At 41.4% G+C, this 25,503-nt stretch overlaps 1 protein-coding gene across 2 annotated transcripts in view; it reads right to left on the bottom strand.

Moving 5' to 3' along the window:
* Positions 1-25,503, bottom strand: part of ANKIB1 (ankyrin repeat and IBR domain containing 1) — a 79,230-nt gene that overhangs the window by 6,239 nt on the left and 47,488 nt on the right. For both annotated transcript variants that reach the window (XM_066626946.1, XM_066626947.1), the window contains exons 7-17: positions 25,344-25,432; positions 23,610-23,754; positions 20,552-20,718; positions 17,600-17,688; positions 16,026-16,156; positions 15,274-15,408; positions 13,135-13,221; positions 12,977-13,043; positions 10,931-11,076; positions 9,988-10,166; positions 8,271-8,322 (exon numbers count right to left, since the gene is read on the bottom strand). In XM_066626946.1, coding sequence (XP_066483043.1) covers positions 8,271-8,322; positions 9,988-10,166; positions 10,931-11,076; positions 12,977-13,043; positions 13,135-13,221; positions 15,274-15,408; positions 16,026-16,156; positions 17,600-17,688; positions 20,552-20,718; positions 23,610-23,754; positions 25,344-25,432 — 1,287 coding nt within the window. The remainder of the gene's footprint in view (positions 1-8,270; positions 8,323-9,987; positions 10,167-10,930; positions 11,077-12,976; positions 13,044-13,134; positions 13,222-15,273; positions 15,409-16,025; positions 16,157-17,599; positions 17,689-20,551; positions 20,719-23,609; positions 23,755-25,343; positions 25,433-25,503) is intronic.

Here is a 25,503-nt window from a genome sequence, read left to right as displayed (position 1 = left end):
TTCTTTGGCTATGCTTTGGAATGCTGACATTAATGGTCACTTCTGCTTTGGAATGTTGGTCTAACGGTCACTGTGGTAGTTGGTTTTAACTGTCATCTGTGTTCATCCACTGTGGGTTAAAAAGAAAACAAACCACCATGGGTTCTGATACAGGCTCATATCTCTTAGGGGAAGGGACCAGCTAAGCTCTCAAAGTGCCAGGAAATGACTTTTCCTCCCAAAGTTGGTTTGAGGAACAAATTAAAACCCACATGCAGTAGTGGATGCAAGGGGCACTGACGTAGACCAGTGGTTCTCAAACTGGTGGGTCGCAACCCACCAGCTTGTGTAAAGATGCCCCATTCCCTTTAAGGGGCCGGGACAGGGGGAAAGCAGCAAAGCAATCCCCAGGATCATGCCCCTACAGGGGAAGGGGGGGCTATCTTTCAACATACCCCATGTGCCCCCAGGGTCCAGGGCTGGGGTCGGCAACCTGCCATTCTGGAGCCGCAAGCGGCTCTTTCAGCCTTCAGCTGCGGCTCCGTGCGGGGCCAACCCGTGGGAGGGGCTCACCCCTCCCGCAACACACCTGCCCCTCACCAGCCTGAGCGCACTAGCGCAGCTCCCACACATCCTGCAGCTGCGCCCCATAGGAGAGGGTGCAAACGGGCTGGCGGAGCAGCTCCTGCCCAAAGAGCCCGCACCGCCCGTTCCCTCCTGCCTGAGCCGCAGCGCAAAAGCAAGCAATTGAGTGCAGCTGCTCAGTCCTCCTGTGCGTGTCTCCTCAAAAGTAAGTCCCATTGTGCTTAATCCCAGGAAAGTGTGCCCAGGATTACAGCTTTCAAGCTGCCCACTCAGCATTCCCCCGTCACTCACTCACAGGCTCTCTGCTCCATTTCCTTCACTTGGAAACTTGAAAGGATTTTGGAGACCCCTGCACCAGATGGTATTCTGTATATGTTTGTATACTGTATGTGTAACATACTGTATATGTAGCATCAAAGCATATTTCATTGTTGGGAAGTAATCACTGTTAGTATGCCTTTTATTTTATGCAGTTTTGAACTCTTAGCTTGTTTGTTCAGGAGCACCTTTGTGAACAGTGTTAAGTAGTACTAAGTGGTCTTGTTCAGAGGTAGTATTGTGTGGAAAGGCATTTACAGAAGCACAGAAGTAAATGACAGTAAAGAATGACAGTATCCTTCACAGTTCACCTGTGCACAATCTAAAACAGTTGTTCTCCAACTGTGGGTCTGGACCTGATTTTTAGTGGGACCTATAAGAGGGAAGTGTATTATATAACTGTGACCTATAAGAGGGAAGCGCAAACTATATATGCAGTGTATATATACTCCCCTGGGAGTGAGTCCCGTTGACTCTACTGGGGCTGACTTCTGAGTAGACAGAGAGAGGAGCCACTTGCAGGCTGCACTCCTGTCCACGCATCCCTGAGATGAAGCCGCGTTGACTCTACTGGGGCTGACTTACCTTTCCCCCTGTTTTTGCACTGGTATGTATGGAGATCTGCCCCCCCCCAACTTCCATCTGTTGGTTCTGTGTGCAAGGGGTTTTGCAATGGTCTTGCTGTGATATCTATATAGAGATCTTCCCTCCCCCGCACCTTCTCCCTGTTTTTGCACTGGTCTGTATAGAGATCTGCTCCCCCCCCCCCACTTGTATTGGAATCTAGGAAGATCTGGTGAAAAGGTAGATGTGGTGTCAGCAGTGGCCCTTTTAAGGGTAAGCCTGGGCATCCAGCAGAGTGTGCTGCACAGCTGCAGCCACTTGAAGGCAATAGGGCCCTCAGGGATATAAGAGCACCTGAGGCAGGAAAGGTTTGTGGGTTGTAGAAGGAGTGCAGGTTGACTTTGGAATCTGACCTGGCTTATCGACTTGGATACTCTGACTGATTTGACTGACTTTGGAATCTGACCTTGGACTCTGCCCTGGATACTCTGACTGACTTTGTGACTAAGGGACTGCTAGAGACCCTGGAGTTTGAAGTGCGGCTGCTGTGCCCAAGACCTGTTGACGATCCAGGGTCTGCTGTAGTGGTGGGAGGCTGCTGGCAGGAGAGAGGACCTCTGCAGGTTGAACAGGGGAGCTACCCTGGAGGTGGGGTCCAGCAGGACTGCAGGGCAGAACCAGGGTCATTTGTTGGGGGAAAGGGGAGCTAATTTGCTTAAAGTAGGCATAATTCTCCAGGCAGAGAATGGCCTTGGAATCAGGCAAAACACCATAGAGGACCAGGTGTCTGAAAACACAGGACAAGAATGTATGATAAAACTAACTAAAAGCTACAAGAGGGGGCTACTTTATAAAAATGGGACCTATAAGAGCATAAAGGTAAAAAAAAAACTATATATGCAGTGTTATCTTCATTTTAGGTGTCAAAAGGGTTTTGTGGCTCCCGAAGTTTTTTTTCCTCTGGAAAATGGGTCCAAATGGCTCTTTGAGTGTTTAAGGTTGCCGACCCCTGGTCCAGGGGATGTGGGGAGCCCAACACAGCACTTGCAGGGCTCACCGCGGCTTTTAAACAGTGAAAGTTCCAAGTGCGATTAAACTGGAAGTGGAATTTCTGGTTTCATCGCACTTGGAACTTTCACTGTTTAAAAGCTGCAGAGAGCCCTGCAAGTGCTGTGCTGGGCTCCCCACATCACCTGGACCCTGGGGGCACATGGGGTATGTTGAAAGATAGCCCCCCCTCCCCCCGTAGGGGCATGATCCTGGGGATTGCTTTGCTGCTTTCCCTCTGGACCCTGGGGCATGTGTGGTTTGCTGAAAGATAGCCCCCCCAACCCCCTGCAGGGGTGCAATCCTGGGGATTGCTTTGCTGCCTCTGCCCCCGCAAAGACTTACCCCAGGAATAAATCTCCCGGGAAGTTTGAGAACCACTGGAGTAGACTATTGCCTTACAATTGCAAAATGCTGGCTTTCCTCAGAGGAAAATTCGTTCCGCCTCATTACAAATGCAATATCTGTTCTATGAGATATGTGGGATGGTAGATAAGATATTTCCTTCCCGTGTCTTTTGTTTATAACAGGGGTGTCCAAAGTTTTTGGCAGGAGGGCCACATCATCTCTCTGACACTGTGTCAGGGGCCAGGGGGAAAAAGAATTAATTTACATTTAAAATTTGAATAAATTTACATAAGTTTACATAAATGAGTAGATTAAAGATGAACTTGTATGAATGAATGAAGGTCGTGAAATAGCTCAAGGCCTATAAAAGGCCTTGCACAAAGCAAGGCTGGCCTTTCCTTTGTTGCTGCTACTGCATCACAGACGTGAAACAACAAGCAGTGGAGGGAGCCCTTATCCCACAGCTCACATGAGAGGTCAAACAGTCGCCCTCACGCTGAGAGCAGTTGCACTGGGCCAGTGCGGGCTCCAACAAATCTCCAGAGGGCCAGAGGCTCATTGGAGACCGGGGGCTCCCTGAGGGCCACACTGAGATGCCTCGAGGGCCACAAGTAGCCCCAGGGCTGGGGTTTGGGCACCCCTGGTTTATAAGATCAGAGGTTACTGCAGATGGACATCAGCTACCATGACTGTAAAGAGATGTTTGTGGAAGTAGTTCAAGAAATGCTGAGTTCTCCATAGCTCAGCAAATTGTCTGGGAAGTCGGGAGCCCAACGAGTGGAGAAACAAAATCTAACTGGCCCTGCCTTGTGACTGGGTGAGAGGCTAATCCATGTGTATGGAATGCCCATCCACCACCAGGAACAGGAATTACCCAACATATGATAAATTTTGGGTTTTTACCTTGTAGCAGGGCTTCTCAAACTGGGGCATTGCGATGCTCCAGCCTGCGGTCCCTGGATTCTGTCCCCGTAAGGGGCAGGGAGAGGCAGCAACACCATAACCAGAATCGCATCACTAAGGGGGGTGGAGGGGCTGTCATGTACTTACCAGTCTCTGCAGCAGCCTCCCAGGGGTGCAGCGAGCCCTGTGTGACCCTCTGCAGCCTTCAAAAAGTGGAGCAATCACACTCCATTTCCGGTTTTGCGGAGGTGGGGAGCAATCGTTTCACTTTCTGATGCTTGGGGAGTCCTGCAGAGGGTCACGCAGGGCTCCCTGCACCACCGGGAAGCTGCAGTAGGGACTGGTAAATAAATGCCCAGGATTGTGTAGCTGCCCTCCCTCGCCCCCCACTGCCTTCCCTGCTCCCACACAGGCACTTACTGCGGTCCTCACACTCCCTGAGAGTTTGAGAACCACAGTCTTATAGTCAAAAGGTGAAATACATATACGTAATCATATGCTAACAGGTTACCACTGTTTTGCTGTACCTAGTTGGACAATACAGGGGGCCTTTTGTATCCATAGGTGCCAAAATCTGCAGATGCTCCAGTCCTCAGTTGTAACACTGAGAAAATGGAATAAATTGTGCAAATTTGCACAAATTGCCTGAACTTGCGTGAACAAGGCAAGAACTGCAGCCAGACAGAGCTGTGAAATGGCAGAAGGCTACAGCAGGGTACATTTAAAAAAAAATACATTTTCAATCTGCAGATAGTTAAATCTGTTGGTGTGGAGCCCACAAAAAGAGTGGGCCAACTGCAGTAGAAAATTAAATTTCATTTAATTCAGAAAAAGGCCTGTTGTTCTGACACACGTTGTTGTTCTGACACACATTTTTAAATATAAGGAACTCTCTGTGGGTTGTGTCCTAAGAAAATTAACCTTAATCAAGCGGCACTGGAATAAAAAATCACCTTCAAAAATTTCCATGGAACTTAGGAATCCTTTTTTAAAAAAGCTCTAACCAAGCATAGTATTTGTATCAGGATAAGAGGAATGTAATTCAGTTTCTCAGAGTTTTGGAGATGTAGCACTCCAGGGTATTTTTAAAGCTGATGTTCCACCTGAGTCAAAAATCACAGTATTGAATGGGAGCCCTGAACCCTGTCAAATAAGGAAAATGCAAAGGACACTAACAGGGATGCTCCAGTATCTAGCCAAAATCTTCTCTCCCTTTCTAAGTGGTAAAAGAGGCTGAACTGTGACTTCATTTGCATAAAATGCATAATGGACCAAAAACTCATAAGAGGTTTAATCTGATGCCCCAAGGAACTCAGTTACATGAAGAACAGAAAGTCAAGCCTAGAAGACAAGCAAAAAGTAGGCACTAGGAATCCGTGACCTCCAGACAACTGAAAGCCTACTTACAAGGGACTATGGGTATGTGGGATTGGCAAGATGGAATATAAATAAAAGATTCCAGAAAGAAAGTAGATTAACAAAGACACCAATCATTCAGACCCAATATTCTTTACAGTTTTGCTTTTAAACAGTAAAACATTTCTCTGTTGAGTGGAACTCATGCCCTAGAGCAGGGGTCTCCACACCTTTTGGCCAGAGGGTCACATCAAATGTCTGGCACAGTTTTGAGGGCCGAAAAAAAATTTAAATATAAAATTTATATAAATAAATTAGAGAAGGAACTTAGATGTGTGAATAAATGAATGAATGGGCTCATTCATTCAAACTCTTGCCTCAGAACACCCGCCAGATGCAACCAGAACACAGGTCCGAACACAGCCATGTTCGGCAAAGTGGGCCAGGAGCTTTCAGGGGAAAAGAGGCTGGCCTTGGGCCAGATACAGGCTTGACGTGGGCCGCATCTGGCCCTCGGGCCAGGGTTTGGAGACCCCTGCCCTAGAGAGATGCACACACAACCTGAACACCTAAAATGCATATAAACTGGAGGAAAACCCTGTAGCTCCCTTTTCTTCTGCTGAATTGCTTCTTCTGTTGCTTTATTTCTCCCTCATAGTAACTCAAGAGAGGGAGGCTTCTGTCTAAGTCTCTCTCCTGAGTCAGACTTTGTAGTTTACAGTGCAATTCCATGTGTTATTTAGCATGATATTGTTAGCCACGAATGAATTATCTGACAGATGTGCAATTTTTCTATAAAAAACACGATCTGATTTTCATTTTACTCTCCAAGCAATCATGTTAGGGCTATATGCCAATAAATGCCTCAAGAGTACCCCAAAACAGTTCCCAAAACAGCTCCCTAAGAGTACTGAGCAGGACACAACCATACATTTAATGAACTAGCTTCCATCCCAGAAGTTGTGTGAATGGGCTTCATCTAAAACAAACAAACAAACAAACAAACAAACAAACAAAAATACTGGCATATACATCTATCAGTAATTATTAGCTTTTCAAAGAATTGAGTTTCTATGATTGGCAAAAGCATATTTCGATCACCACATGCCAAAACCAACTTGGTTCAGCTTACATACAGTGGTGTAACTAAGGGGGGTGGGGAAAATTGTTCTGGGCACCACACTTGAGGGTATCAGGGAGTGCCTTTCTGAGACCCGGGGATTCAGTGACTTCCTGATAAGGCTGATATGACCCTTAGGGAGAGAGAAGAGTCACTGTTGTCACTGGAATTACACTGGAATGCTGAGAACATCAGTGACAAGAGCAATAAGAAATGGAAAATCCATGGCTGGTCATGATTTGTGTGGCTGTCTGCAGAAGTTTGAGGAATATCTTACACAGCTAAAAGAGATGACTACACCTGGAAGGAAACATCTGGAGACAGAAGGATTCTATATATAGAACAATACTGTAAAGACCCTTATTAGGTCTAGGACAACCTGCCTGTGTAAACTACCTTAATTATACCTGAAGAGAAATCAGAGGATGAGAAAGGTGGTATATAAAGAAAGAAATTAAATGAATCCTGTTAAAATAATTTTTTTGTTGAACCCCTTCACAAAGTTTTTACCTTAATGTTCAGAACCAATAGTGAACATGAAAGTGCAACAAGATATAGCACAATATTCTTATCTTAAAAACCAGGCACAGCATCATGTCAGAGTGGCTCATACTTCCTATATTACAAATACAGCATCAAAGGCCTCAAGTAATATGCATTATTTGTGCTTAAGCCTGTTACTCAGCCTTTTATAATAATTACAATGTTTTTTTATAGACATTAAATTATTGGGAATCAAGCATTATAGGAAGAACTCCGCAAAAGCAAGCAAGCTGATTTGCTTATAAGAAGCAAACGATATCATGGCAAGCATAGTGCTATCCAGCAACAATAGACAAGGAAATACATAAAATTACAGTGGTTTTTATTAAAAGGAGAGGGAAATTTCAGTATCCTGAATTGTGCATAGTCCACTTAGAACAATCACCAAACTCCTTAATGAAGTGAGGTCTCTTCCTTTACAAATCTCCAAGGTTCTTAATTCTAATGCTTTGCTGCAAGGTATTGCCACTTTATTTTCAGTGTCTGCAGTTTTAGAAGTTGATTGTGGATTTATTTTCTTTTTGCCCTCCTTCAATTTGTAGGTAACAGATAGGGTACTTGGGCTGACTCAGCTACATGAATAGGGTTTGCTTGTTTATTATCTTCCCAGTCTTTATTCAACTCTAGAGTTATATTATCCTGGAACAGTACAGTTAAGACCTTCCTACAAATGATGGCAGACTCATGCTGCAGATTACAGGAACAAACAATATTGAGCTTAAAAAATAAGCTAAGATTCTCAAAACATACCCCAAAAGTGCAAAAAATAATTCAAAGTGCAAAAATTACCTCTTTTGGATAACCTGACATAGAGTTTTTAACATGGTTAACTAAATTGTGTTGTCCAGATGATGGCAAGTTTCATACACAAATCAAACTAAACAGGAATAAATCTGCAATAAAGTGTGAGTGCAGACAAGGCACTATAAACACAATTCTGCTCTCAGTTACATCTGCGTGGCACTGAAATTAAAAATAGAAACAATCGGGAGCAAGATGATAGCCAATGAAAGGGCAGCAACAAGGAAAACAGTGGTAACACGGTTACCACAGTAGATCAATACCATAGCTCACAGCTGATTGCTGGCATTGATTCAGGATTCAGCTCATAAAATAGCAGCATTTAATACTGCTGGCAAGAAACCCCTGCCCATGATAAACCTATTTATGTCTTTTCTTCCTTGATAACATGAAGCAGGCCAGGAAGCTTCCCTTGCAAAAGATGGAACTAGGCTCGCACCTGGTTAAGAAGCACAGACTGCTACTATGCCCTAGCTATGGCGGAGCAGACTTTGGGGACAGATGTTTGTCCCTTATATACACACTATGGACTTCTGGAGCATAAGAATATATTTCCTTCTATTGTAAAGCAACAAAAATAGAAAGCTCATTCACACCTTCCAAACCTTGGTACACAGTTTGCAGCATTAGGATTCATGCAAAGTAAAGTTTCACCATCATTTTCATAATATGCAAATTGACATAATTAAAAGTGACAAAAAATTACCTCTGGAGATGCAAATCCTAAATATTCCCAATCCCATGTTCCACCAGCAAAGCTATAAATTAAACAGATCTTGTTATTCAAGAATAGAATAAATTACAAACAGCTCACCCTCCAGGCAACAAATTAAGAATGAAAATAATTTGATATTTAAACATTAGTTATAAGTGTGCTTATTTTACAGGTCTTCAGTAGCACGTAGAGAACTATAAAATTACTCATAATTCTGGATTTGCTAATTAGTCTCACCCATCATTTAAATAGGATCTAGTGTGAAGCCATAAACACTTTACAACTATAACAGAATACGAAGTGAGAAAAACAATCCAATAATCCAAACATAGTGTGCTGACTAAACTAGGCATGATTCATTACACTGAAGTATGCTCTCTATTGTCCCAGAAGAGTCCCACAGAGCATAGCAACAAAAAATGCAAAACAGAGGGCATAGTTTCTCTTGTGTGTATCTGCCTCAGTCCCATTGAACAATACCCAGTTAGTTTCATCTGGACTTGTATTCCATGACTGTTTTCTACAGAAAACCTAGTATTATGGTCAGCAACTGTATGGTTGATACAGGGGTGTCAAACATAAGGCCCAGAGGCCAGATGTGGCCCACGGAAGCTTTTTATCTGGTCCTCAGGCTCTCAGTGCTGAGCAGTGCTGAGGTGTTACTGCTGAAAGGGCAGCCCACATGAAAACTGGGCTGTCCTGCATCTTGAAGTATGATCGAAATTTGTATATTTTTCTTCTGTCATTTGCAGCTAATGAGTTCCTAAGTGAGGAAAAAGTGCTTATTTTTGGTTATGACTTGTTTAATGACATCACTTCTGGCCCTCAGCAGGCATAATGAATGCCATTCGGCCCTCAGTACAAAATGAGTTTGACACCCCTGGGTTGATACATTATAATATACCTTCAGGCTTCCATGCTTTAGATGTTCTAAAACTAAAACAAACAGCTGAAACTTTTGCTTCTCTAAACCAATTCAGGATGTACCAAATTATATGTAAAATTCTGGACTCCATTTTTGACTTTTACCTATATGAGTCAAGTGACTTCTGTTAGCTTCACTGACTGACCTACACCGCTTCTCATTTGAATTCCATTACCAGGACACTTAACGCAATGCCATATTTTCATTAACTTTTGTGTCTTTCCCTCAAAACCTACGTCTAGTGAAGAATTGTAAGTTTACCAGTGAAACACTTATTCCTTGATAATGTATCGGGCACATCAAGCATTCCATTCTAACTCCACAAGGCTCTAGCCAGCTACCAACATTGAAACTACATTCCTTTAAACACATCAGCAAGCAGTAAAATTGGAAGCAACTTTGCTGGATAGATGTTACAAAACACATTTACAACTTAGCAAAAGCAGTATTTTGCAGCGTCAACTCAACACACACACCTCTTACAAACTGGAGTATCTATAAACATTTCCAACACTACAATTTTGGTCACAAACACTGGTATGTTTTTGTAACAGGTAACACACTTCTATGACCGAAAATGGTAAGGTAAGGTAGGAAGTGGTGAAACAAAGATTGTAGATGATAAAAAATTAACTCTGTCACACAAGGTTAGTAGGGTTATCTACTGTATGTCTGTCCAATCTTCTCTAAGCAAATTAGGGTTGTAAGGCCATCTTACCAAGCTTAAGTGGCTATAAAGAGAGCCTCTGGGTAAGTAAACTTTTGTTATGATCATTAGATTACCTGCGCCTTGGAGCTTCTGGAGAATCTGCAGGAGCAACTCCTCGGGCCACAGAGGCCAAGAATTCTTGCCTCTTCTGCTGTACAAGGCAGGCTGCACGAATAATTTTATGACGAGGAGTACGAAGGTAAGGCCTATTCACCTTCTGAGCAAGATCCTCTGTGACCATTTCAAGGTCTGTCTGTAATAGAAAATAAATGTCTGTGATAACTCCTCACAAGGTAAGATGTATTATAATACAGAACCTGTCCTAGGATTCCTTACAACCACTGTGAAGAAGGAAGTTATCACAGTAAGTCAAAAATTTCTTTTAACTTAGTATAATTTCAAATTGATTTTTTTCACAACCAGTTACAATTTTCAAGTAAAAAATTGTTTTCATGTTACTGTTTTTAGTTAGTTCATAAAACGCATCTCTTCTTGTGCCAACAGTAGATCGAAGACATGTAACCTCTACATCAGCGATTTCAACGTTTTTAATCTCACAGCACACTGACAAGGCTCTAAAATTGTCAAGGCACACAACCATTTTTTTTGACAATCAACAAGACACAGTGCACTTCTGGCAAGGGGCTCACAAACCCCAATGGCTCCACTAATAAATTACCCTCCCCCAAACTCTGCAGCATATCTGCAGACCATTTATGGCACAGTGTTCCACAGCACAGTGGTTGAAAATAATTGCTTTAAATGGATGACAACACACTAAGTTCATCCCAAATTAAGTATTTTAAAATCACATTTATTTGCACAGGAGAATTAAGTAAGTGCTTATTCCTCTCTCACTGAAGTAAAAGGTTGTACCCTTTTACAGTACAGTAAAATTTAAAGTAAAATTGTACCCTAGGGACAATTGCTTGGAAGTTTCACTGAAAAGTCAATTCAATACAATGAGTAAGCTATTTTAAAAAATGCAGAAGCAGTCGCCACACAGAAGTCTTTTACCTGCATAAGTTCAAATATTTCTTTCTTTGTGCTTTTTGGTTCTAGAAAAAATCCATATGGGTAAGAACACTTCAGGATGCGACGAGTCTTGAGGAGTTCTTGCACTGCATCTTCAATGAATGTGGTATCCGGACAAACTCCTTCAGCTGCAAGAGAAGTTCAAACAGTGTTTTTTTCTTACCATCCCAAATTGCAGATGTGATGAGTGTTTCAACAAAACTAGTATTTCTTCAATGCTTCAGTACAAAGCACAAAGTATTATGTTTCTGTAAAAACTACAGTAAAACTATTTCTTAAATAAATCTGCTGTAGACTTCAAAAACAAAGAAAAGTTCTGTAAGTACCTCAATTATTACGCTGAATTCACATTTCAACATTGCACTCACATTGCCTATAGACATCTGCCTTCCAGTAAGAGAACATCTTTCTTCACCTCACCACTGTAGCAGAAGTAGACTTAAAAAAAAAGTTTTGTACAGCATCATGCATAACTGTTACTTTATGACTGCAAATTTCATCCCTTTGCAAATGCAATCTTGGCTTCTCATTAATATTTGTTATCCAAAATACTTTTCATTATTTTAAAGTGTTGTTTGCAAGACCTTAATCTTAAAGAACATATACCTAAGCAGATCACATATGAAGAAAATCTCCAGCTGCAAAAGAAGGCAGCTCCATTCATTAGTATTCAATGAACTGAGTTATGGGCAAATAGCATGTGATCTATTAAACAAGAACCATTAAATTACTTTAAAGATAAGCTTACAAATAAGGAATATACACATATTTAAAAACAATAAAACACAATAAAACTTATAAAAACAATAAAACACCCCCCCCCCCCGTATCAGCTTAAAAAGGCTTCCCTGAATGAAAAGGTCTTAAGACCCTGCTGACAGGACTCTAAAGAGGGAGCTGTTCTCAATTCCAGGGGGAGGGAATTCCACAAACAGGGAACCACCACCAAGAAGGCCCTCTTTCTTGCCACCATACCCCTCACCTCTGCTGGTGACGGCACAGTTAGAAGTTCCTCTGATGACCCGAGAAGATGGGTTGGATTGTATGGAAAGAGGCAGTTCCTCAAATACCCTGGACCTGAGTTGTATGGGGCTTTAAAAGTCAAAACTAGCACTTTGAATTCAGCCCTATGTGCATACCTCCACAGTGTTGCTTCCCCCTTTTATTTTTTAGTAGCATTCCTCTTGTGCCATATTACAAGCTGCTATTTAAATAAGAAGTAGCTCACAATGTGCTACTGGTTGCGGATTGCGATTAGGATAATTGTTATTCAGGAAAGGAAAAGGTAACTTGAAGCCATAGATTTTCAGCAATCTCTTTGATGCCTGGGTCCATGAAGTTCCTGCTCTTGATCATGCCTTTGTGTGACTCTGTACTACATCTGGGAGCCAAGGGTAGAATAGCTGTTTCAAAACTGTGCTCTACTGAAGTGACACTGGGGAGACAATGCCAGCTGTTTTCTTGGGAGCTATGTTTTCTGAATTGTCCAATCCTAAGGGACCATGGTAGTTACTTCAAATACCATAGGATAAAGGTGGTGGAAAGTCATGTGAAATAGAGAAGCATCTACACTAAAAATAGAAAGAGTGCAAAGGGAAGAGGAGACCCAAGTAGCTGAGCATGAGTAAAGGTGCCAGTGGGAAAGGGTAGGAGTGGGAGAGTGGTATCCTGCAAGGAAATAACGTTTCTGGCTGCCAGTGAGTGCAATCTTAAGAGGAGATGAAATAAAATAAAATAAGCAGGAGTTTTATCGGTTTTCTGGTAGAAACATAAGGCATTTGAAGTATAGAAAGGTATTTGCTAGTACCGTGTTACTGAAAAAATCACTTTCTCTTAAACAGAAAACACAATGGTGTAAAATTGAATCTAGTGCTATATTAACCCAAGTTAGGCAAAGCAAGTCAAGTCATAAAACACAGAGTCTGGTATGCATGAAAGCAGTCACTGGAAACAACCAATTTTTGAAAGTCTTTGATACACAATATTTTGAGTACTATAATGTGCTACAGAAAACATGGACACACTTACTTCCACTGAGGGCTCTACTCAGTTGCTCCATCTTCTCTTTGGCTGTTTTTAGAAGGCGTTGTTCTAACTAAAAGAAGGGGGGGAAAGAAAATTGGATAAATAACTTCATTTTAAACTAATAAAATTAGAAAAAAGACTGTAACTTTTTACAATCATACTTGATAACTGAGCTCATGGTTCTTAAATCTTGTGTAATAGTGCATAAATCTATCAAGTTCTTGAAATCTTTTGTGTTTCTTTTCAGCCTGAAAAATAATGGTAGGAAATAAGAGAGAAAACAAACATTAACATCTTACTTGGCTCATTTTAATTTAACATTCATAAACAAAAAGAAGTATGCAATTGACAGACCCAGAAGTAAGTGGTGATGATGCAACAACATGCTGATGTGATGACATCAGTGCCAATTACTATTGGGTTGCACTGAAAAAAAAAACTACAAAAATAGTGTCAAAAGTTGCAGGGAGGGCAAGTGGGCCCTTTTGCAGATCTGCAGAGTTCAGCCAGCTGCTCTGAACCTTCAAGTGGCAATCTGTTATGCCCACTCTGTTGAGATGTTCAAGCAGTACATGTCCCATGATGCCCCCCAAAACACAGTACACTTTGGGAACCTCTATTCTGAACTGAAGAGCCTCAAACCTTGTAGTCTTTCTTCATAAGGGAGGTGACCCAGCCCACTAATCATTTTGGTCACACTATTCTGCATCTATCCCCTGGGGGCTGGGGATAAGAATAGGCCCTCAGTTTGGCTGTACTTGTCCTAAGAGGCGACTAAACAGCCACCGGTAGATGGGACTCATTAGCCTGGGAAGGCAGCTCATCTGAGAGAAGGAAAACTCTGATCCCAAACCTCCACTGCCTTGTGGCTACATCCAGTTATGGAAAAGGCTTCAGGAGTCAACCTCGAGGCAAAATCTGGAGCCGGAGTTCCTGAGGCAGTTCATGGCTGAACACAGTCACGTTCTGGCAACTCCTGCGACGCTGCTGGAACCAACCGTATTGGCCTCTGCCTTTCCATTGGACCATTTCAGCGACGCGGAGAGGGGCAATTTGCTGCATGGGTAACAGCCTATCCTCCATACCTACATTACCCAGGCTTCGTGCACTGGGGAGGACACTGTTCCAGAACCACCATTTAGAGCGCGATACCCTAGTCTTCCGAGACTGCAGGATGCCAACAACAAATTCTGCATCTTCTCTAGTCACTACAGAGACGTGTCACTTAATCTTCCGCTTAATGATGGACTGCATATATGACAGTGGTCAAAGCACAACAAAGAGGTTCTTAATAAGGAAGTTGGGACTCCCATAGTCTGTAGCAGAGTGTCTGTTTACACAACAAAAAGGCTCATAATGAAAGAAGTGGCAGTCTCCAGTGGCCTGTGCAGTCAGCTAGTTTATGCCAGGGAGTGTCTATTTACACAACAAAGAAGGCACTAGGTTGGACTGAATGTTTACTTAACAACCTAATCGCATAACAGGGATTGGAGAACTCATCCTTAAATGGTGCGCACCTGTATATCCTTTTTGAGATGTGCTGATCAAAACGGGACACAATGTTCCAGATGTAGCCTTACAATCAATTTGTACAACGGCATAATAATATCTGAATTTATTTAAATGTGCTCAAATGTTTCCCCCTCCTCATTCCCCTTTCGGTTGACTAAAGTGGATGGTAGCCTACAAATAGCAGACTCCCACTACTGCTTCTTTTCAGGTCTTGGCAATGACATTGAATCCTTGATTTTATGCGCTCATGGTTCACGCTGGTTAGGAAGTGGTATTGTTAGGTTCTGGTCTGGTTTGAATTCAATAGACGAGTTTGAATAGTGGTATGGTTTGGTTGGGAAGTAAAGAAAAAGATTTAGACCATTTTTCAGTTCAGGACTGGCTTTACCCTCTGGTAAGTTGGTTTTAGTAGCTTACCCTAAAACATAGTCACTACCAATCTTGCCCCTCTCCTGATTCTTCTGCCATGAAGCAGGAGAGCAGAAGGGTAGAGCGTTGTGTCTCATAGTACCAAGCTTCAGAGGCACTCACAATACCTCCAGAAAGAGGTTAGGTGCATCAACTTTGCACTGTACTCCAAGTTCTGCATCTCCTCCAAGCACAGCATCAAGTGAGAGATGAAGGAAAATGTTTCCAGTGGAAAAGCTAGTTGCCACAGCAAATAAATTTATAGTGCTCTAATTAGCAGTATAAGGAGGCTTAAGGACAAGGATGAAGAAAATATGTAAAGGTACATTTGGCTACAAATTCAAAAAATCAGGAAGGACAAAAGGAATACAGCCTCTTACCTCAGCTGTCATTTCCTTGGATTGTTCCTCTACATGCTGAATAACCTCATAACGTGTGCATCTGTAATAACCTCCAGTTGAAGAGCTGTGCTTTTTCCATTCTTCCAAGCAAATCCAACAGAAGTCATATTTACACTTCAAAAGGGAAAAAAGAATGAATTCCTTAACACAGTTCTGTTACACATTTGCAATGAGATCTAAACATGTTTTCATCACATAGTAATCTATCGGCCAGTTCATACATCATAACATATGACTGCTATGATATAATGGTCCTATCAAGCAATTGTTACAAGCTGTAATATTATTTCTGTATTGACAAATAGAAGTACATTTTGAATTTCTTTTCTGAAATAACATTTAGCAACCACAACATGGGTTAAGAAATTCTTTAGAGCAAAGATAAATAAAAACACATTGTCCAAATGAGTCACCCATACAACAGGTTCACAGATGAGCTTGTCAATGGCATTTGTCCAGAATCTTATTTCAGTTTAAATAATTATTCATTAGCAGATAATAGAGAACTCACTTTGGAGGGTCCTACCCAAAACATGCTTCACATTTAGCTTGCCATGGAAACACAGTGATCTTCATACATCAGACTACGCTTTTGTCAAGGAGGAGTACAAGTAAAGAAAGTGACTCTCACATTGTCCAGCAATTAAACACACACAAAATATGCTGATGAAGCAAGAGAAAGACTGTTAGAGTAGATATTATTAAGCAGTCTCTCAATGGCCTTTGCTTACCTTAGCACACTGCATATGGTTGCAGCCTTCATTCTTCTGAATTGGAGATTTGCAACTGGCGCATGGTTTGGAATTTGTAAGTAACCACAAGCAGTTGGCAGCATCTTCATAAGCTTCACTAACTCCCACAACTTTGAAGGGGGAAAATTGAAAAGCTAAGGCTTTGTGCATACAACATAATGTGTTAAAAGCAAATTCATTGGCACATTTTCTACATTCATCCAAGTGTACAATTAGGTTCTTTGCAAATGTGCTGTAACGCATCCTTAGCCCTAGTTGCAGAATGAAAGATAGTTTTACTTCATAAACCAATACAGGTGTTCCCCGCTCATTTGACAGGTTAGGGACCAGAGCAGGGTTGAAAAGTGGAACTCTGTCTTTTTTAGTTTACAAATGTTGCTTCCAATGCTTTTTTAGTTAGCAAATTGCAAATGCCTTTTTCATCATTTAAATTCCTGCTGTCACACAAAGATTTTTGCAAATGGACTCTCATTAACACCTAACGGTCTTGGAATAGACCCAGACTTAAAGTTGACACATGCGCTCTCTCTCTCTCTCTCTCTCTCTCTCTCTCTCTCTCTCTCTCACACACACACACACACACACACACACACACACACACACACACACACACACGACAAAACAGTTTGAATCACCATGTCATATGCTAATCAACAAAGGAGGGCAATTTTAGCCTTTAGAATAACAGAGAGGTTGAAAAAGTGTTGAAAAGTCATTCAAGAAAAGTGCCTTTTCATGAATGAAAAGTCATTCATGTGTTGAATGAACGACTTCTGGATATAATCAAAGTGTGGCAAGGGCTACAAAAATCTACAAAATCAACTGGCAGGACAATACACACCTCTAAAGTCAACAGCATACCTATTTATATGCCATATTTTGCAAAATATAAGCTTATTCTAACAAGTTTATTTCTACAAAATAGTCAACTGAATTTAAAAAAAAACAGTGCTTGCATTCAGTTTCTGCAACCTCTGAATAGCATTCTATGTAGGTTAATAAAGAGAAGTTGCAATGTTGCTTTTCTGTATCCATTGTATTTACAGCTCCCCAGATTTTTTTTAAAGCAACTTGCTCCCACAGTAACTAAAAATTGTATTAAAAGGAACTAATCTGATATCTTCATAAATGTTGCTTCTTTACAAGAAACAATTTAAGGCATATTCTGTTCATTTTTGACATAATTAAAATTGTTTTTAAACTATGTTTCCTAAGAGAATGCACACTTAAACAATTCTCAACACTTATTCCTGAACCACTTCATCCAGAAACTGAGCTGCCTGAGGATGGATGCTCAGAGGTATGTTATTCAGAAAACAAGAGTCTGCACCATCAATTAAGAGCAGTTCAAAACCTGTGCCTCTCACTTCCCAATTATTATTGCTGCATCCTCTGATCAAACAAGCTCACAGCTTTTCCACATTCACCTAGGAGGTCAAACTCCCTATTCTGGAAACCATGTTTTATGCCATTCTAGTACATACTGATATTATATTACATAATTACAGATTTTCTACAAATGAAACAAAAAAGATGGTAATGAACACTTTTACGTTCTTCAGGCTTCATTTCTGTAATCTTCTGCAGCCAATTTTTCCATGTTTCACAATCACAAGGTTCATGTGCTTCACCAAGACACTCCCTGAAAATTGAGCCAAATACATATATCAAATAATGTGGCAAAAATTGAATTATATTTTCCCCTTGGATTAAAAAATATTGATTTTCATTATGGCAGGATAATACAATTTAAAAAGTTTCATTTTTGTAAACTACAGTTATATTTTGCCAACATGCCTGCTTCCAAAGAACTAAGAGACATTCAGAAGGACACAATGGGCTAGCCCAAGATATGTCAACTGAGCACCTAAATCTCAGTAGGGGGCTGTTTTGGAACATAGTGCAGCTTGGTTATTTTGAACTCTCCCCACGATTACAGTTGCTTCAGAATGAGCAGGTGCATAGTGAGATTTAGCCATCAACTGAATTGATTGCTGATTTAAATTTAGATGCTCTCGCTCTCTCAACCTCCCCCCCTTGTCTCTTTAAAATGGGATTCACATCTGAGTAGACATGCCTAGGATTGGGCTCTTCATCTCTTCTTAAAATTTCAAATGTTCAGCACACTGGTAGAATACAAGGATCAATTTGCACTCACATGCAGCATTACTGTCAATTTCAGATCACAGAAACCAGAAAACTTCACAGGGAACTGATCTGATAAGTAGAGGCTTGTTGTACAAGGGATCACTAATTCCATTACCCTTCCCCTCCATCAGGAGAGGGGTAATCCTCTTATACCGACTGTATTTTGTCATAGTACCTGTTTCAGCATAGGAGGAAGTACTTAACAGTTGTCATGTTATTTGCAAGCGGCAGAACAAAATGTTGGCACAGTAATCTCCCTCTGCTCAGGATAAGCTCCACGGGCAACTTCAAGAACAGGTGTAAGAATCTGGGCAGAAAAGCTGATCTCACATGGGAATAGGACGACGATAGCTAGGATTAGGCATCTTGACTCAATTTTCCTATAGCAGCTAGCCACACTTCATATCTGATGTGCAGCAGGCTCCAGAATATAAACATGTACACTGTAGTTTGCCAGCTGCCAGATGGAGATGTAGGATCTTTGAAAAAGAAACGCTTTCGCTTTCATACTACAGTAACATTAAAAAGCCTCAGGAGTCAATGTCCTAGGTGCTTTATAAAGACAGAGAACATCTATTTCTACCTCTCATGAAGGAAGAGTCTTTTGTTAACTGGGGTATGTCAATAAATTTTTCTGACAGAAGAAGATATGCGGTTGGACAACTGGATAAGCACAAACGGCCAACTACTAAATATATGATCTCCATGTCATTGTCACCTTCTGCTTTTAATCTTCAGAGGAATGAATATAATTTTGTATAGAAAGAACTCATGAGTACTGTACAGACTTCCCTCATTATTACTGCTAATTTTTAGAGAAGCAGATTCCTGGAGCAAAAAAGATACACTGTTTCCAGATGGTCCCTGGGTGTGGATGTGCCAATATAATTTCCAGATTGGTCACGATTCACTCTTTTTTACAGGAAACACAGCAAAATAGCTTTAGACATCTGTCCCACATCCAACATAGAAAAAGCAAACAACTAAAATTAGCATCATTTCATAAATACAGTTTCATGTCAGAACCTGCTGTATTAAAAGGAGTGCAATAAATTGACTAGATCAAATGATGCAGTGCCTTTTAGAAGGTTTTTAAAATTATGGTCACATAATCAGTTTCCTTCACATCATTCAAATAACCAGAAAGCCACAATGGAAAGTTAAAAAGGAAAGTATGGCACTGTCATACTACAAATAATAAACACACACCCACCAGCCTTGGTGCTCCTTTTCCATCTTAGAATTTGTACTAGTGTAAAAGTTAAATTTCAAATCCATGTATGCCCTCTACATACGATATTATGAATAGGAAAATATACTGCATGAACTTATTTTGCAGAACCCTGTATAACTTACAATCAGGTAGATGTCCACGCTAGAAACAAAGAGCAGAAAAAGCCTATTCTTTAGAAACTTGCACTGCAAATGCCACTATTAAATTGTCTCTCTTCTCCACCACAGTCATTGCACTTCCCTCTGTCTCCTGAAACTTCCCAATAAAGAAGGGAGGAAGGGAGGACAAAGTCAAAGTTAGGTTTCCAGAAACCACATGCAAACCTCTTTCCTTCAGTCTTGAAGTTCTATAAAAATGCATGGTGGAAATGGGGTTAAATGGTTGAAAAAAAGAGCCACATGCAACATTTCTATGTGTAGCCTATTCCAAAGCACAACTTCATGTACCAATGAACTTTTATAGCAAAAATCTGTACATAGGAACATACCTAATACTAAGTTAGACCACTGATAGAGCCAGCTCAGTATGTCCACACAGACCAGCAGTGGCTCTCCAGGGATTTTGACAGGAATCTTTCACCGACCTAGCTGGAGATGTTACAGACTGAACCTGGAATCTTCTGCATGCAAAAGCAAGTGCTCTCTCTCATTGAGCTACAGCCCTTCCCATATGCATTTTTAAGTAGCATAATTCTATAAACCATAGTAGGCAATTTCTCCACTATACTTGCATAAAACAATTAAACCTAAGAGGTCCAGAAATCCTGAGAGAACAATTTGCTGTTAATTATTAATTACACTTTTTGATAGTAATGAGACACGGACTCTTAAAAGACAAAAAAAAAATTTGAATACATAGAATATTGACTCTTAAGGGAGAAAAAACATTTGAATAGCTACAATTATTATTAGTTTGACAGAATATGAAAAGAAAAATTGATATTTTTGAATAGAAATTTTGAATAAGATTTAATACTTTATGTACAAAGATCTATATAGGAATCAAACATTAATTATTTACTGTTATTATTAACTATTTAATGCTTGTACTACATTCTAAAATGCATCAGTTAAAAAATCAGCAATCATTTATTTCATGTCAAGTAGAAACAAATAGTACTAACCAGCAGAAGAGATGCCCTTTCCCACAATCCACAGCAGGGGCTCTTAGCAATGGGAAACTAAGTGTTTCTGAACCTGATGTATTTGACCCTTGTCTTGTTAGTCTGACTGCTCTTTCACAGGCTGGTGTAGGACACCATTTAATGGAAGGATTATTTTCAACAAAGGCCTAAAAACAAACAAGGAACATGGAAATTAGTTACCACTTTGGACCAGACTCTTCTAACTGTGATGAAGTTTAATTTGAATATGCAAACCTTTGTCATTTAAACAGGTGCAAAAACTAAAATAGCTATAAAAATCTATATCTCGCTAGACAATTTTAGTTATTTGCTATAGCAACGTGTAAAACTCAGTCAAAGAACTAAGGTAACTAACTGTTACCTAAAATATTTGGACTATACTATATTATGCATTATACGAAAAGTTATAACAGCAGGAAATTTATTTAATCTATCTATCAATCATATTTTTATACCATCCTTCCTTCAAGAATCTCAGAATGGTTTACATGGTTTCTTCCTTCCTTTTATCCTCACAACAATCCTGTGAGGTAGGTGAGGCTGAGAGATAGTGACTGACCCAATGTCACTCAGGAAGCTTCATAGCTAAGTGGGGATGTGAACCTGAACCTCCCAGGGTTAAGTCCCAAACCACTACATCATCCTGGTTCTCAACTTAAACCCATCTTGCCTGGCTCCCATCCTTTGCCTTTGTACAATGATCTGCCAGTACCCTTCTTTGCCTGAGTGCTATTGAGGCTCTTCTTGTGGTATATTCCAGTCCTTCCCCTGGCATAAGAGCACCTTGCAGTTGGTGAATGTCCCACCTGGACCCTTCCCATAGAGAGACTATGGCATGGCTAACCAGCCAAGTTAGAGAGGCTGTGAAGGGCAAGGAAGCTTCCTTCCATAAATGGAAGTCTTGCCCTAATGAAGAGAATAAAAAGGAACATAAACTGTGGCAAAAGAAATGTAAGAAGGTGATACTGGAGGCCAAGCAAGACTATGAGGAATGCATGGCCAGCAACATGGTGGTGAGGGAGGGAAAGGGGAGATAAAAGGAGACTTGGAGATGGCAGAGAAATTAAATGAGTTCTTTGCATCTGTCTTCACGGCAGAAGACCTCGGGCAGATACCGCTGCCCGAACGGTCCCTCCTGACCGAGGAGTTAAGTCAGATAGAGGTTAAAAGAGAAGATGTTTCAGACCTCATTGATAAATTAAAGATCAATAAGTCACTGGGCCCTGATGGCATCCACCCAAGGGTTATTAAGGAATTGAAGAATGAAGTTGCAGATCTCTTGACTAAGGTATGCAACTTGTCCCTCAAAACGGCCATGGTTTTGAGGGATTGGAGGATAGCAAATGTCACGCCTATTTTTAAAAAGGGAAAGAGGGGGGACCCGGGAAACTATAGGCCGGTCAGCCTAACATCCATACCGGGTAAGATGGTGGAATGCCTCATCAAAGATAGGATCTCAAAACACATAGACGAACAGGCCTTGCTGAGGGAGAGTCAGCATGGCTTCTGTAAGGGTAAGTGAACCTTATAGAATTCTTTGAAAAGGTCAACAGGCATGTGGATGCGGGAGAACCCGTGGACATTATATATCTGGACTTTCAGAAGGCGTTTGACACGGTCCCTCACCAAAGGCTACTGAAAAAACTCCACAGTCAGGGAATTAGAGGACAGGTCCTCTCATGGATTGAGAACTGGTTGGAGGCCAGGAAGCAGAGAGTGGGTGTCAATGGGCAATTTTCACAATGGAGAGAGGTGAAAAGCGGTGTGCCCCAAGGATCTGTCCTGGGACCGGTGCTTTTTAACCTCTTCATAAATGACCTGGAGACAGGGTTGAGCAGTGAAGTGGCAAAGTTTGCAGACGACACAAAACTTTTCCGAGTGGTAAAGACCAGAAGTGATTGTGAGGAGCTCCAGAAGGATCTCTCCAGACTGGCAGAATGGGCAGCAAAATGGCAGATGCACTTCAGTGTCAGTAAGTGTAAAGTCATGCACATTGGGGCAAAAAATCAAAACTTTAGATATAGGCTGATGGGTTCTGAGCTGTCTGTGACAGATCAGGAGAGAGATCTTGGGGTGGTGGTGGACAGGTCGATGAAAGTGTCGACCCAATGCGCGGTGGCAGTGAAGAAGGCCAATTCTATGCTTGGGATCATTAGGAAGGGTATTGAGAACAAAACGGCTAATATTATAATGCCGTTGTACAAATCGATGGTAAGGCCACACCTGGAGTATTGTGTCCAGTTCTGGTCACCACATCTCAAAAAAGACATAGTGGAAATGGAAAAGGTGCAAAAGAGAGCGACTAAGATGATTACTGGGCTGGGGCACCTTCCTTATGAGGAAAGGCTACGGCGTTTGGGCTTCTTCAGCCTAGAAAAGAGACGCTTGAGGGGGGACATGATTGAGACATACAAAATTATGCAGGGGATGGACAGAGTGGATAGGGAGATGCTCTTTACACTCTCACATAATACCAGAACCAGGGGACATCCACTAAAATTGAGTGTTGGGCGGGTTAGGACAGACAAAAGAAAATATTTCTTTACTCAGCATGTGGTCGGTCTGTGGAACTCCTTGCCACAGGATGTGGTGATGGCGTCTAGCCTGGACGCCTTTAAAAGGGGATTGGACAAGTTTCTGGAGGAAAAATCCATTATGGGGTACAAGCCATGATGTGTATGCACAACCTCCTGATTTTAGAAATGGGTTATGTCAGAATGCCAGATGCAAGGGAGGGCACCAGGATGAGGTCTCTTGTTATCTGGTGTGCTCCCTGGGGCATTTGGTGGGCCGCTGTGAGATACAGGAAGCTGGACTAGATGGGCCTATGGCCTGATCCAGTGGGACTGTTCTTATGTTCTTAGAGACGCGTATTTGTTTCACGTGGTTGCCCTGCTCGAAAGAAGCCATCTTTCTTCCCTTCTAGAGTTTCACAGGGGTTCAGTGTGAAGTGGTTCAATGTATTCACAATATAAAAGGCTAGAATAATAAACTGAGACAGATGCTTTAGCCACATGCTGACATTTTGACAGTTTACCTTAATGTCAAATTGTAAGTAACGTTTATCCATCTCCTTAGAAACCACACTTTCTATGATCTCTACTGGAACAAGCTGGAAGCAGTCATATGCTGGGCAAAAAATGTTATGGGCTTCACCTTCTTGAATTTTCATATTCAGAAACCTGTTAAATATATAGCAATATTAACCAGGAAATATTAATTCAATAAAATAACAGAAAACAATTAACATATAAATGTATTGATCCTACAAGTAAGCAGCTTAAAGAGATTACGGCTACCATACAAAGCCCTGTAAGCCTCCAGTGAACAGCACGTGTACCAATCGGACAGAGGTTCTCAAAATGGGATATTGGCACAACCAAGCCTGAGGAGCTCTGTTTTTGCCCTTTTAAGTTGGTGGGGAGGGGGGAATGCAGTGACTCGATCCCCAGGATTGTGCTACTATCAGGGGCAGCCGCAGCACCCTCCCAAGGTGTGGAGAGCCCTGCGAAATCATCCACAGGGCTCCCCAAGCCTTTGAAAATCTAAAAATAAAGATCGCAACTCACTTCCGGTATTTGATCACGAAACCGGAAAAGGGTCGTGATCTTTATTTTTAGATTTTCCAAGGCTTGGGGAGCCCTGCGGAAGGTTCAGCAGGACTCCCTGTACCCCCAGGAAGGTGCTGCTGCTGGTGAGTAAAATGAAGCCCCTGGCAGTGGGGCAATCCTGGGGATCACACTACTGCATTATCCCTCCCACACAAAGACTTACTCCTGGAGAGTTTGGGAACCCCTGAAATAGGGGATGGCCTGTTCACATCACTATTGGGAAATCCTCTGAGCATGCATTCCCACAGAGCATTCTGCAACACTGAAGAGAACACAGCCTCTGAACTTATGTATGAGCACTGATGTATCACAAAATATGTACAAACAAATTAAAATCTATACAAAAGACATACTGACAACAATGGTTCATTGGTCTGCTTTGGGACCCATATTGTACCCAATGGACTTTACAGTCCTTAAGCAGTAAGGGGCATTTTGTTGCAGTTGTGGGTAACAACTGCCTGGCACTGCAGGGGGAGCTGACAGAATGAAGCACATTTTTTGCAGGACATTCCAGTGAACAAATAGAGTAGACATTAAAATATGGCAGCCCAAGTTGAATCTCTGTCCATGCTGAAGTGGATAAGGCTTCTGCCCAAAGATGCACAATTCCCTTTCTTGCAAAACTCTTATGTCAGAGAGAACTGCAGCAGTGATGGCAAAACTAGACCACCACAAGAGGGCAATGACTGGTGAGCATATCACTTTATTAACAATATTTTAGATTCTTTCCTCCACCTTCTCTTCCCTGAAACAGTTTTTATAAGATGGGGTTTTGTTACTGAAGTAGAATCGTTTCATATACCTACAACTTGCAGAAAGTTCCAGAAAGTGCTGTTGCCTGCTCCCTCCCAGTTATTAAAATCTATTATTCTATAAGCCCTTGCCTATCTTAGTCCCATTACTAGTTCATAGGCAGAGCAAGAGGATCTTTGTAGAAAGGTTTTATGTTGCCATTTGTAATTTCTCTCTCTACTGACCACAAGCCTTTGGAATGGAAAGAAAATTTGTTTTTAAAATGGAATCCTAAAGACATGAGCATCTTCATGTACAAACCAATAGTTTAAAAAAAGTCATTCTTTATCAGTATTTTACTGGCTATGATCACTTTCTCTCACACAGAAATATTTTTTGTACAAAATATCTAAATATAAACTTACGCTTCCCAACATGCTCTACAAAACTCATGTCCACAAGGCATATCCACTGGGTCTTCAAATACAGAAATAGTACACATACAAATTTCACACTGCAGATAAAGAAAAAGGAAATTCATTCTTGCATGCTATGTACAGAACTCTTAAAATTGTGACTAGGTTC

The sequence above is a fragment of the Tiliqua scincoides genome, chromosome 5 (genome assembly GCF_035046505.1).
Source record: "Tiliqua scincoides isolate rTilSci1 chromosome 5, rTilSci1.hap2, whole genome shotgun sequence".
NCBI classification, from domain to species: Eukaryota; Metazoa; Chordata; class Lepidosauria; order Squamata; family Scincidae; genus Tiliqua; species Tiliqua scincoides.
The sequence above is the reverse complement of the archived record's forward strand: the minus strand, read 5'-3'. Positions and strand labels throughout refer to the sequence as shown.